The 14,538-nt window shown below is 41.9% G+C and overlaps 3 protein-coding genes and 1 long non-coding RNA gene across 4 annotated transcripts; 3 read left to right on the top strand and 1 right to left on the bottom strand.

The window, feature by feature from the left end:
- Positions 1-1,325: 1,325 nt before the first annotated feature.
- LOC6569662 (kelch-like protein 5) lies at positions 1,326-3,233 on the top strand. Its single transcript, XM_001995877.3, has one exon. It carries the CDS (start codon positions 1,379-1,381, stop codon positions 3,176-3,178), a length of 1,800 nt encoding a protein of 599 aa, XP_001995913.3. The 5' UTR covers positions 1,326-1,378; the 3' UTR covers positions 3,179-3,233.
- A 3,839-nt stretch (positions 3,234-7,072) lies between these two features.
- LOC6570802 (kelch-like protein 5) lies at positions 7,073-8,966 on the top strand. Its single transcript, XM_001996979.3, is given in 2 exon segments — positions 7,073-8,409; positions 8,412-8,966. Coding segments are annotated over 2 exon segments (1,791 nt in total). The 5' UTR covers positions 7,073-7,121; the 3' UTR covers positions 8,915-8,966.
- Positions 8,967-10,484: 1,518 nt separating this feature from the next.
- Positions 10,485-13,654, bottom strand: LOC6569658 (prolyl 4-hydroxylase subunit alpha-2). The gene is made up of 7 exons (XM_043215137.1): positions 13,451-13,654; positions 13,232-13,383; positions 12,461-12,611; positions 12,206-12,402; positions 11,450-12,060; positions 11,223-11,391; positions 10,485-10,672 (listed from the first exon to the last, which is right to left on the bottom strand). The coding sequence occupies exons 1-7, from the start codon at positions 13,648-13,650 to the stop codon at positions 10,614-10,616; spliced, it is 1,539 nt and encodes a 512-aa protein (XP_043071072.1). The 5' UTR covers positions 13,651-13,654; the 3' UTR covers positions 10,485-10,613.
- A 210-nt stretch (positions 13,655-13,864) lies between these two features.
- Positions 13,865-14,527, top strand: LOC116805998. Its single transcript, XR_004365490.1, has 2 exons — positions 13,865-13,934; positions 13,990-14,527. It is a non-coding gene; the product is annotated as an uncharacterized LOC116805998 (long non-coding RNA).
- The last annotated feature ends 11 nt before the right edge of the window (positions 14,528-14,538 follow it).

Here is a 14,538-nt window from a genome sequence, read left to right on the forward strand (position 1 = left end):
TCGCCACTCTTTATGTTTGAATGCGCGCTCTCCAACGGCCGCTACATTGTTAGGCATAACGTCGATCGATTAATCGTCGTGGCATTGTGTATGTTGTAAATGGCGTGGAAAAATGAAGACTTAAACGCATTTTCTGATTATGGATTATTTTTGATAGGCGCGAGTGCGTCTTTACTTGTTGAAGAATTGAGAGCAACTTTTGAACTAAGGAAAAATACAAACAGAAAGAAGGAAGACAATTCATGTGTGACCATCTCTTCGATACTAATCCATATAGCGATGCTTAAGTATTAATCGTTGATGCGATATTCAAACATATTTCAACAGTGTACTTGTGCCTTAGTGAGGGTAAATATCGCCAATCATTGACTCCCCACCGATCGATATATCGCGTAGATCATCGATACAACATCGGTTGGCCACCGTTCGCCACGACTGCCATCGCTGTTTTCGGCAATTTCTTCGTTTTGTTTGTTTGCTGGAAATATTGAGTAAAATGGCAAGTGTTGTTTTGGCTGTTCTTAATGAATGCCCATATTAAAACTTTTCATGCTTATTATGTGCAGCTATGCCGCATGCACTACCTGATTATTCAGTTTTTTTTTTTTTTTCATACACTTATTATTTCCAACATATTTTCATACCTGGCACGGATGCCTTGATCCTGTAGCGGCACCCCTGGTGCCACACGATCCGGGATCCTCGTCGGCTTGGCCCCGACTGGGCCTCAGCCATCTCCACTATGCCAGTCAGCTCGTGCAATCCGCTTTCGGATACCGGCTGTGGTGGCGGCGGCGATTCCACTCGAGGCTATCTATCTTCAAATTTTACATACTTATTAAACTTCTACCATAACTTGACCGCCAGGTGGCGCTGAGTACTCCACTCTTCCCTTCGAAAGGTGGTGCTAAATTAACTTATCGATATATTCGCCAACCATTACAGGCATGACAGCAAGGGGGAGTATTCGCGTCTCTATATAGTATATATATTCTTGATCAGAGTTCGTTTAAACAAATCCGTTTGCCAGTCTAAATGAAAAAGTCGATCTCAGAGCTTAAAAGTAATCATATATCAATAAGAAGTTGCAGTTTTTTTATTTGATCGATAACTGCCTTGGTTTCAATTACTTATCGATAAGAATCGATTACCAATAGCAAAATAAAGCACATTTTGCATATACTTTGGCATAATATTGATTATATATTCATGCGCTTCATGCGCATCAGATATCGATACTTTGGAGATATCGGGGCAATGGCAACAAGGTTGCCAGATAGCTTTGAAAGCTTCTTGTTTGCGTATCGGAATAAATTTCTTATACGGAATAAATTTGTATTTTCAGAAAGATTTCGACAATTATCAACAAGCAAATAAAATGTCATCTGTGAATGGGAACCAAGAAGAGAGTCCCACTCGAGACTCGACAGCAGGCGCCATATTGGATTCCAGCGTGGGCAGCCATGCAGACACCTTATTGAAGCGAATGCAGCACTTTGTGGACAACCAGCAGCTGTGCGATGTGGTTCTCATCGCTGGCATTGATGGCAAGCGGGTATCCGCTCATCGCTTGGTGCTCTCAGCATCGAGTGAATATTTTTTGGCCATGTTTGCCGGATCGCTGCGCGAGAGCAAGGAGCACGAGGTGACCCTTGGCGAGGTGCATGGCGATGCGCTGCAGCTGCTCGTCCAGCACTGTTACACCGGAAGTATTGAGCTGCACAAGGACACTGTCGAGACGCTTCTGACCACCGCCAAAATGCTGCAGCTGACATCTGTGGTGACGGCATGCTGCAATTTTCTCGCCCGACGGCTGCACACATCCAATTGTTTGGGATTCGCATTCTTGGCGGAGCAGTACAGCTGCACAGAGCTGCTGCGAGTGGCGCAGGCGTACACCTGCCAGCACTTTATGAAGGTGTGCCACGACCAGGAGTTCTTTCAACTAAACGCCAATCAGCTGGGCAAGCTGCTGTCCAGCGATGAGCTCCATGTGCCAACCGAGGAGGATGTCTTCCACACAATGATGTCGTGGGTGCGCCATGATGCACCCACTCGTGAGCAGTACATACCCGAGCTGCTCGCCAAGGTGCGACTGCCCCTGTTGCAGCCATTATTTTTAGTGGATCACGTGGAGAACGTGTGCAACGCCAGCAGCGAGTGCCAGCAACTGCTGTTTGAGGCCTTCAAGTGGCATTCACTGCCCCCCGAGCGCCGTTCGCTCATTGCTGCCACTGAACGAACCAAGCCCCGTAAACACATTTGCTGCGGATTGCTTGCTGTGGGTGGCACGGAGCGTCACAATTCCAACGTCACCACCATTGAGAGCTACTGTCCGCATCTGAACAAGTGGACGACTTGGAAGCAAGCAATCAAAAACCGGATTTATTATGGCGCCGCTATCAAGAATAACAAACTGATTGTGCTAGGCGGATATAATGGAAGGCAGGTATTGAACTCTGTAGAGAGCCTTGACCTTAACACGATGGCCTGCGTTCCACTCAATCCAATGGGAACGGCCCGTTGTAAGGTAGGCGTTGGGGTGCTGGATGGACACCTCTATGCGGTCGGTGGAACCAGTAACGATAATTCCATCCTGAGCACGGTTGAACGCTGGGATCCCATTGCGCGCACCTGGAGCTATGTGTCGCCGATGTGCACGGAGCGTTCGTCTCCTGGAGTTGCGGTGTTGGGCCTTCGCCTTTATGCTATTGGCGGATCCTTAGATACTCCATCAATGGAAAGCTATGATCCGCAAACAAACAAATGGAGCCGTCGGCCGCCAATGAATCGATGTAAGGGCGAAGTTGGTATCACAGTTGCAAATGGATTTATCTATGCTTTGGGTGGCTCGTGCGATGGTGCTCCCTTGAAAACCGTGGAACGTTATGATCCAACTACCAATACGTGGACACTTATTTGCTCGCTGGCAGCGGAACGCTCTGGGATCGGTTGTGCTCTACTTGGAGATCGTTTGATTGCCGTTGGCGGCTCCAATGGCAACTCTCCGCTCAACGATGTCGAGGAGTACGATTTGGTGCGCAATGTCTGGAATCAATTGGCGCCAATGTCGGTTCCACGTGTCCGCCCCCATGTCTTTAACATTTCAAACATAATACCACCACCACCAGCTCCGTGGACGCCGGTCGCAGATATGGATGGATCCAAACCAGCTTAAGCGTCTTACAAATATGTGATTACACTAAACTATAATAATAATAATGATATTATTACTAACAATAATAATACTAATACTTATAATAATAATAATGACAATAATAATATTAATAATAATTACAATAATAATAATTATCAATTGAATGAGTGAAGAGTTACGTTGCTAAATGCGTTCAGAGTATCTTCAAGTCGAGCTCTCTCGAAGAAGAACAAAAGTGCTAGATTAACGGATACCCTGCAGAGAGCCTGAATACATTATTGTTTGTAGTTGGGTTAGGTTAGGTTAGACGGTTGCTGACACACATATACCACGCTATTCCTGTAGCGTAACCATGCGGGATCTGAATCCATTTCTGTGGCACTCGTGTGCGCTTAGGTCAGGCTGTGTTAGATTTAATAGAAAGTGACTTCGTAGTATAGCGCGCCTTTTTCTTTCTAGAGCAGGGCAGAAGAAGAAGTGTTTCGGAGATTCTACCTCCTCTTCGTCTCTGCAACTTCTCCAGAAATCATTGTAGGGTGCTTGGAGCCTATTCGCATGAATACCCACTAGCCCGTGGCCGGTTACTGCAGGCATTACAGTAGAGTTGTGCAGCCCTACTAAGCAATTGTTTGGAATACACAACACGTTGCAACTTGATCCACTGTTCTGTAAGTACGTGTGCACTTCTAACTGTTGCCCCCACTGCTCAACATCAGTGTTGTTTTTTTCCGTCAAATTTGACACACTGACCTCGACATATTTCAATGGAAGCCAAGACCTATTTTGAGGTGTTGCATCCCTGGAACAATTTAAAGCAGTTTCCACAGACTTAACCTCTTCCTCTTCCTCATCCTCATCCTTCTGAATATCAAAGTGAGCAAATAGCCCGTGTTTTGCGGTCCGCCGCCACGTCACCTGGCGTGGACTGTTCTTTGTTGTTGAGATTTGTAGAAAAAGGAGAGAAGCTATACACGAGGTGGAGTCTGACAGGTAATACGACAGAAAAGGGAGAGAAAGAAGGACAAAAGGAAGTGGAAGAAAAGGGCCACATGCGCATGCGCATATAGAATGAAAACTTATGTTAATAAATTAATATATACACAAATAAAGATAAAAAAGATAAATAAAATAAAATATAATATATAAAATAGCAAACCAGTGGCAACATCAGACAAAATAAACTGAAGAAAGGCCTGCCGCTAAGGAGGGGATCGCCGGGGAGGACTGGAATCCTAACATAACTGTGGCACGCAGCAGACAATCAGCTGATCGTCCACAACCACTAGGGCATCAGTGATGCGCAATGCCTGCAACAGTGATGCTCATTTTTCCCATCAGTTTGCAGCACAAAGAAAAAAGATATCCGCAATATCCGCACAGTCAACACAGTAGCGAGTGGACTAAACTGATACAGAATTTGTTTTTTGTTTTATTTCTGCAAGAAATACAAATTATTGTTGACTTGCCATCCAATATATCGAGGTCGATACCCACCTGAGCCGACAGCCAGCCTTGGTGCTTTCGATAGGCAAGGAGTAAACTCTTGCAAATTGACGTATAACTTACTTTTTTCTAAGAAAAAAATGATTGATTTGAGATTGTGGATATTTATTTCAGGTTAAAATATGGTTTGGGTTTTTATATTTAAATTAAGTTTTATGTTCTAGAGATTTGCGCTGAACTTTAATTAAAGATCTTTAGGTCTTATGAACAATATGGTTCATGCAATGCACGGCCTTATAAACATTTGATCCCAATCGCAATCGGGTTCGTGCAACGAATTCATATTCGGTTGCGTTTGTGATAGTTAAATTACACCATTTTTCTCATAAGGTCACCTATTCACTGCGGCACTTAACAATCAATACAGTGCTAATGATTCAATTTATTTACTAACCAATTACGTTGCTTGTAGCGGTCTCCTTGATTCCCCAAGGAATACCGCTAGTACTCCTATGAGTCAGGATTCGCTGGTCACACTCTCTGGCTAATCACAGGCAAAGCCTCGCTTAGCAAGGATACACGCCTTTCACTTAATTTCAGGGCCTCAGTGTCCTGCGTGATCCTTGAGCCGATCCTTGTACTTTTTACCGTCGAATCATTCTTGTGGCTTACATTTAACCGCACTGTATTGTTGCGCAGACTTTATTGCGTTAATTCTCGTTTAGCTGTGATAACTTCGCTCGGTACGCCCGACTCGCTTCGTAAATTCGCACAGACTCCCCAACTTGTGCTGCGGCGCTCCCTTTATACCCTTATTGGCCACCTTTTGACGAGTCTGTCACCAAAGGTTGCGCGATCTTTTGGTAAATTTCCACTGCCACTTGCTGGCGCTAGTCATTGCCTGCCGCTAGAGTGCAGCAGGGCCGGATTGCTGCCTGATAGACAGTTACTATGAGGGGCGCTTATATTTAATATTTATTATATATTATTTATTCCTGTTAACATTCGAATAGTTTGTATGTTTCATACATATATATGCATATATACATATACCTATATACACATACACATATGCATATACACATGCTCATGACATTCATTATGTTATGTTGTCTTCACAATCTACTGTTTTTTCGGCAGTGGAAGACTTCCACTTTCAAACATAAACGGTCGCCACTCTTTATGTTTGAATGCGCGCTCTCCAACGGCCGCTACATTGTTAGGCATAACGTCGATCGATTAATCGTCGTGGCATTGTGTATGTTGTAAATGGCGTGGAAAAATGAAGACTTAAACGCATTTTCTGATTATGGATTATTTTTGATAGGCGCGAGTGCGTCTTTACTTGTTGAAGAATTGAGAGCAACTTTTGAACTAAGGAAAAATACAAACAGAAAGAAGGAAGACAATTCATGTGTGACCATCTCTTCGATACTAATCCATATAGCGATGCTTAAGTATTAATCGTTGATGCGATATTCAAACATATTTCAACAGTGTACTTGTGCCTTAGTGAGGGTAAATATCGCCAATCATTGACTCCCCACGGATCGATATATCGCGTAGATCATCGATACACTGCCATCGCTGTTTTCGGCAATTTCTTCGTTTTGTTTGTTTGCTGGAAATATTGAGTAAAATGGCAAGTGTTGTTTTGGCTGTTCTTAATGAATGCCCATATTAAAACTTTTCATGCTTATTATGTGCAGCTATGCCGCATGCACTACCTGATTATTCAGTTTTTTTTTTTTTTTCATACACTTATTATTTCCAACATATTTTCATACCTGGCACGGATGCCTTGATCCTGTAGCGGCACCCCTGGTGCCACACGATCCGGGATCCTCGTCGGCTTGGCCCCGACTGGGCCTCAGCCATCTCCACTATGCCAGTCAGCTCGTGCAATCCGCTTTCGGATACCGGCTGTGGTGGCGGCGGCGATTCCACTCGAGGCTATCTATCTTCAAATTTTACATACTTATTAAACTTCTACCATAACTTGACCGCCAGGTGGCGCTGAGTACTCCACTCTTCCCTTCGAAAGGTGGTGCTAAATTAACTTATCGATGTATTCGCCAACCATTACAGGCATGACAGCAAGGGGGAGTATTCGCGTTTCTATATAGTATATATATTCTTGATCAGAGTTCGTTTAAACAAATCCGTTTGCCAGTCTAAATGAAAAAGTCGATCTCAGAGCTTAAAAGTAATCATATATCAATAAGAAGTTGCAGTTTTTTTATTTGATCGATAACTGCCTTGGTTTCAATTACTTATCGATAAGAATCGATTACCAATAGCAAAATAAAGCACATTTTGCATATACTTTGGCATAATATTGATTATATATTCATGCGCTTCATGCGCATCAGATATCGATACTTTGGAGATATCGGGGCAATGGCAACAAGGTTGCCAGATAGCTTTGAAAGCTTCTTGTTTGCGTATCGGAATAAATTGCGTATACGGAATAAATTTGTATTTTCATAAAGATTTCGACAATTATCAACAAGCAAATAAAATGTCATCTGTGAATGGGAACCAAGAAGAGAGTCCCACTCGAGACTCGACAGCAGGCGCCATATTGGATTCCAGCGTGGGCAGCCATGCAGACACCTTATTGAAGCGAATGCAGCACTTTGTGGACAACCAGCAGCTGTGCGATGTGGTTCTCATCGCTGGCATTGATGGCAAGCGGGTATCCGCTCATCGCTTGGTGCTCTCAGCATCGAGTGAATATTTGTTGGCCATGTTTGCCGGATCGCTGCGCGAGAGCAAGGAGCACGAGGTGACCCTTGGCGAGGTGCATGGCGATGCGCTGCAGCTGCTCGTCCAGCACTGTTACACCGGAAGTATTGAGCTGCACGAGGACACTGTCAAGACGCTGCTGGCCACCGCCAAAATGCTGCAGCTGACATCTGTGGTGACGGCATGCTGCAATTTTCTCGCCCGACGGCTGCACACATCCAATTGTTTGGGATTCGCATTCTTGGCGGAGCAGTACAGCTGCACAGAGCTGCTGCGAATGGCGCAGGCGTACACCTGCCGGCACTTTATGAAGGTGTGGCACGACCAGCAGTTCTTTCAACTAAACGCCAATCAGCTGGGCAAGCTGCTGTCCAGCGATGAGCTCCATGTGAAAACCGAGGAGGATGTCTTTCACACAATGATGTCGTGGGTGCGCCATGATGCACCCACTCGTGAGCAGTACATACCCGAGCTGCTCGCCAAGGTGCGACTGCCCCTGTTGCAGCCATTATTTTTAGTGGATCACGTGGAGAACGTGTGCAACGCCAGCAACGAGTGCCAGCAACTGCTGTTTGAGGCCTTCAAGTGGCATTCACTGCCCCCCGAGCGCCGTTCGCTCATTGCTGCCACCGAACTAACCAAGCCCCGCAAACACATTTGCTGCGGATTGCTTGCTGTGGGTGGCACGGAGCGTCACAATTCCAACGTCACCACCATTGAGAGCTACTGTCCGCATCTGAAGAAGTGGACGACTTGGAAGCAAGCAATCAAAAACCGGATTTATTATGGCGCCGCTATCAAGAATAACAAACTGATTGTGCTAGGCGGATATAATGGAAGGCAGGTATTGAACTCTGTAGAGAGCCTTGACCTTAACACGATGGCCTGCGTTCCACTCAATCCAATGGGAACGGCCCGTTGTAATGTAAGCGTTGCGGTGCTAAGTGTATACCTCTATGCGGTCGGTGGAAACGGTGACGATGGTTCCATCCTGAGAACGGTTGAACGCTGGAATCCCATTACGCGCACCTGGAGCTATTTGTCGTCGATGTGCACGGGGCGTGTCCTGGAGTTGCGGTGTTGGGCTTTCACCTTTATGCTATTGGCGGATCCTTAGATACTCCATCAATGGAAAGCTATGATCCGCGAACAAACAAATGGAGCCGTCGGCCGCCAATGAATCGATGTAAGGGCGAAGTTGGTATCACAGTTGCAAATGGATTTATCTATGCTTTGGGTGGCTCGTGCGATGGTGCTCCCTTGAAAACCGTGGAACGTTATGATCCAACTACCAATACGTGGACACTTATTTGCTCGCTGGCGGAACGCTCTGGGATCGGTTGTGCTCTACTTGGAGATCGTTTGATTGCCGTTGGCGGCTCCAATGGCAACTCTCCGCTCAACGATGTCGAGGAGTACGATTTGGTGCGCAATGTCTGGAATCAATTGGCGCCAATGTCGGTTCCACGTGTCCGCCCCCATGTCTTTAACATTCCAAACATAATGCCACCACCACCAGCTCCGTGGACGCCGGTCGCAGATATGGATGGATCCAAACCAGCTTAAGCGTCTTACAAATATGTGATTACACTAAACTATAATAATAATAATGATATTATTACTAACAATAATAATACTAATACTTATAATAATAATAATGACAATTATAATATTAATAATAATTACAATAATAATAATTATCAATTGAATGAGTGAAGAGTTACGTTGCTAAATGCGTTCAGAGTATCTTCAAGTCGAGCTCTCTCGGAGAAGAACAAAAGTGCTAGATTAACGGATACCCTGCAGTGAGCCTGAATACATTATTGTTTGTAGTTGGGTTAGGTTAGGTTAGACGGTTGCTGACACACATATACCACGCTATTCCTGTAGCGTAACCATGCTGGATCTGAATCCATTTCTGTGGCACTCGTGTGCGCTTAGGTCAGGCTGTGTTAGATTTAATAGAAAGTGACTTCGTAGTATAGCGCGCCTTTTTCTTTCTAGAGCAGGGCAGAAGAAGAAGTGTTTCGGAGATTCTACCTCCTCTTCGTCTCTGCAACTTCTCCAGAAATCATTGTAGGGTGCTTGGAGCCTATTCGCATGAATACCCACTAGCCCGTGGCCGGTTACTGCAGGCATTACAGTAGAGTTGTGCAGCCCTACTAAGCAATTGTTTGGAATACACAACACGTTGCAACTTGATCCACTGTTCTGTAAGTGCGTGTGCACTTCTAACTGTTGCCCCCACTGCTCAACATCAGTGTTGTTTTTTTCCGTCAAATTTGACACACTGACCTCGACATATTTCAATGGAAGCCAAGACCTATTTTGAGGTGTTGCATCCCTGGAACAATTTAAAGCAGTTTCCACAGACTTAACCTCTTCCTCTTCCTCATCCTCATCCTTCTGAATATCAAAGTGAGCAAATAGCCCGTGTTTTGCGGTCCGCCGCCACGTCACCTGGCGTGGACTGTTCTTTGTTGTTGAGATTTGTAGAAAAAGGAGAGAAGCTATACACGAGGTGGAGTCTGACAGGTAATACGACAGAAAAGGGAGAGAAAGAAGGACAAAAGGAAGTGGAAGAAAAGGGCCACATGCGCATGCGCATATAGAATGAAAACTTATGTTAATAAATTAATATATACACAAATAAAGATAAAAAAGATAAATAAAATAAAATATAATATATAAAATAGCAAACCAGTGGCAACATCAGACAAAATAAACTGAAGAAAGGCCTGCCGCTAAGGAGGGGATCGCCGGGGAGGACTGGAATCCTAACATAACTGTGGCACGCAGCAGACAATCAGCTGATCGTCCACAACCACTAGGGCATCAGTGATGCGCAATGCCTGCAACAGTGATGCTCATTTTTCCCATCAGTTTGCAGCACAAAGAAAAAAGATATCCGCAATATCCGCACAGTCAACACAGTAGCGAGTGGACTAAACTGATACAGAATTTGTTTTTTGTTTTATTTCTGCAAGAAATACAAATTATTGTTGACTTGCCATCCAATATATCGAGGTCGATACCCACCTGAGCCGACAGCCAGCCTTGGTGCTTTCGATAGGCAAGGAGTAAACTCTTGCAAATTGACGTATAACTTACTTTTTTCTAAGAAAAAAATGATTGATTTGAGATTGTGGATATTTATTTCAGGTTAAAATATGGTTTGGGTTTTTATATTTAAATTAAGTTTTATGTTCTAGAGATTTGCGCTGAACTTTAATTAAAGATCTTTAGGTCTTATGAACAATACGGTTCATGCAATGCACGGCCTTATAAACATTTGATCCCAATCGCGTATCCAATGCGATATAACTGAAAGAAATAGAGATATCAGGATTACATGGCATTCGATAGTGCAAATTTAATTATTTCTTTCTGCATTTTTGGCTTTGTTTTAAAATAATGTTTTTACTTCTAGTTCTTATAATTCTTTTTTAATTAATAGAAACCTTTCTAAAAACTGTATAAAAAAGGCTTTCTAATTTTAAGGAATTTTTTTTCGTGTTTTCAAAAATTATTTTTAAATAAAGTTTTCATTTCCACTTTAAAAACAATATTTTGATGGAAGCATTTCCATATATCTACCACTTTCTTTTTTAGAAATATTTCTAAACATCAAATCAAAAAACATTTATTATATTAAGAATTTTCTTTCTTATGTTTAGAAAATATTGTTGTAAATAAGGTTGTCATTTCTTTTTTTTTAATATTTGAATCAAAAGAAATATTTTCAAAATTAAAGAATTTTTAGCATTTTTTTTTTGCTAAATAGGTGTTTTCCTCCTACTTTTTAGAATTTTGTAATATATTCAATTATAAAGTAAAGTCAAGTCTAAGTGTAGCAAGTAATTAAATGAAATACCTTCCTTTTTACCCATAATAACTGGGCAAGCACCATGCAAGGATCTCTTCTCTAAGTCGTAGGTGCCTAGGTCCATGTTGTGCCAGTGGAGCACCTTGCCCCGCTCCGGCTGCACCAACAGCTCCAGATCGGGAAAGATTGTGGCGCCACCTCTGGCCACATCATTGAGCTGAAAGATCAGCAGATGTAGTTTGACTAAAATAAGATTAAATTTCAACCCCATTTACATAGAATAGAACTGTGGCTATGCGATCCTCTAGATGGGGTATGCCCTTAAAATCCCAATGTGGATAGTAATGCCCCCCAAAAACATACTCCATATACTGCACTTCTTGGCTGTTAAAATCGATGAGCAATCCGGACATATCAGCGACTCGCCTCCTAATCCGCTCTAGCAACTCCAATTGCTGCCTGTTGAGATCCAATTCAAATATCCAAACACCGCTTGAGGAGCGTATTGATTTATTTTTACCCTGTTTCGCGATTTCTGTGCGGCTTAGCCTCGATTCACATAATCGCCTCAGTTCGTCAATTTCCGAGTCGTAGATCGCCTCGTGAAAGACAACCACATATGGATCCATGGACAACATTTCCATTTTTAACGGTGCCAGTCGCAAAAATGGTGACGAATCCATTTTGTAGTTACAAATTAGTCGACTTGGTTTTGGTTTATGAGAGGCGCCACAGAGTCGGGTGTACTTTTCATCTGCTTCTTGCATTTCTGGGTCGTGCGGATATTCTGGTTTCTCATATTTCATAAATTCGGCAAGCAACTCTTCAGTGCGAGAATTTAGTTTGGGTTCATTTAATAAAACATCTCGTGCCTCATTCAGGTTGCCTAAGTGCGGAAATTTCCAATAGAGATTATTTTCTTAGTTTTATAGAAATCAACTCTGAAACTTGGAAATGCAAACCCTGATTTACTAAAATTTATTTCGATTTCTCTTGTTTCTCTTGTTTGTATCAAGTATTTCTTGGCTTACCCGCTGCTGCCAGTGAGTTGGCTAAATACCAGGCTATATCACTGCTTGTTACATTCAGTATTTCATACAAATCAGAAGGGGATTCCTTAGCCATTAACTGACGTGCCGTTAATAACCAATTAGTTGCATTCCCCATATCATCCATACGAAAAGAGTGTTTGCCAAGCTCAAAGCAGTCGAGATACGAAAGCCTTGCACTGTGTGTAAATGATTTGAATAATATTTATTCATTCATTCATCCGTTTGAATACCCACTCGTATTGTGTGCCGTCCAGCCAACCATTGGCCATTTCCATTGGATCTAGTCTAAAGGTTACCTGTATGCGATGCATGGCTGCCGCTGCCTCCTCCAGATCCTCAAACTGCGGCAACTGCGCGCGTCTTTCCCTCATATAATCCATTTGTGCTGGGAAATCAAGATATCAAGATAGTTAACGGTATATAGTTAGTTATAAGCTCAGAAAATAATGCATTTAAAAGTTATATTTTCTACAAATCGTGCACTTCTTTTAGTCCACATTAAATTGTAAAAGAATTAATAAATTAATATTAAATAAATAATATAAATATAATATAATGCTGAAAATATTTTGGTTATAGAAATAATTAATAATTATACCGGAAAAAAATGCAAATTGTAAGTCTTTTCTTTTCTTTTTTTTACAAACGTTTTCTATTACAAAGAAATATATAAAATTTAGTAAACAACGAGAAAACAATTCTTGTTTTTATAAATATTTTATAGACATGAAACTAGAAAGGTAAATTTTCCATTTTTATTATGTAGATCAAATACTTTCTAAAACTCAGAAAACAACTTATGAAATTTGCTCTCGTGATTGGTAAGCTAGAATCCGCTTAAGTTAAGTTGTTAAGACTGGACATATTTTTTTTCTAAATTTGACAAAATCGACATATTTTTATTTAAATACTACCTTGCTTTTTAGAAACACACTTTCTGAATAATAAGATGATTTACCCTTCAGTCTAATGGTTTTCTCAATGTACTTTAAGTGCAATATTTACCTTGGACAACAGGTTGTTGCATGACGCTTTCCAGCTGTGTCCAATCGTTGGACATGTGTCGGATGAGTGAAAAAATGTTGAAGGGATTCGAGAGGAATTCTTTCTCACGTCCCATGGCTAATTTCAGTGGATTTGCCAGCTGCTGACTCAGTCTGCAAGAGATGAGATCAGATTAGAAATTAAATAAGAAATTAGATTAGAAATTAGATATTCAATCACCTGCTTAGTTTGTCAATCTTCTGCTGCATTTGATTCACATAATTGTTGAGGTTCTCGATGAGTTCAACGTTGAGTTTGAGCAACTCTAATTTACCACTCATGGATGTTGTATAACTTCGATCAGGAATACTTTCATTCGATTGACTCTGTGCGAGAGTTATTAACATGGAATAATATCGTAATATTCTGAGCCACATCATCTTTGCAACTGATATGGAAGACAATTTAAAAAAACACAATTGGTTATATTCAACCGTGAAAAGCGTGACGAAAAGATTTGAAATGCTTCAAGGTATATAAGAAATGTAACACTTGAAACTGTTTCATAACTAAAATGTTTTTACACTGATATCGAAGGTAGAAGATGGGAAAAGATTTATATAAGGCGCAACAGGTTGCTGAAGAGGCTCATTTTTTATTGTTGGAAACTCATTGCTCGTTATACATAAAGTTGATGATGACTGCAAAGATGAAGAAAATAGGGGTCAGTAAATGAAAAATGTGCTGGGAAAATAGAAAATGTAAAGCTGTTTACCCAGTCTCTTTCCCAGCACATTGGGGCGCACTGTAATCCGAGAGTAGCTGTCATTGAAGACGATCAACGCATCGCCCCGTTGGGGAAAGATGACAATCTCGAGATTGGCCATTGTGATCCCCCCACCAAAATCCTCATCGTTTGAGCTAGAAATGTATGCAAGGCAGATGAGATGAGTTTTGGGTTAAGAGCAGCTAATTGGAAACTTTATTTAAGACTTACAAGGGTAAGAAGGGTATATTGATTTTGTGCAAATGTATGTAATAGGCAGAAAAACGTATCTCCGATCCCATAAAGTATACGAGTATACTGTATATTCAGGGTCAACAGCCGAATCGATAGAGGCATGTCCAACTATCTGTCTGTGTGTATGAACACGAAGATCTCAGAGACTATAGGAGCTAGAGACTTTAAATTTGGAATAGAGGTGCTCGTATATCCGGTGCAGTCCAAGTTTTCTTTATTTTATTGACAACTGCCTCCGTTTCTTGTAAATCGATACTTTTAAATTTCCGACAGCAATAAATGCCACAATTTCAGAATATTCTTATTA

This window comes from Drosophila grimshawi, unplaced genomic scaffold (assembly GCF_018153295.1).
Source record: "Drosophila grimshawi isolate 15287-2541.00 unplaced genomic scaffold, ASM1815329v1 contig_311, whole genome shotgun sequence".
Taxonomy (NCBI): domain Eukaryota; kingdom Metazoa; phylum Arthropoda; class Insecta; order Diptera; family Drosophilidae; genus Drosophila; species Drosophila grimshawi.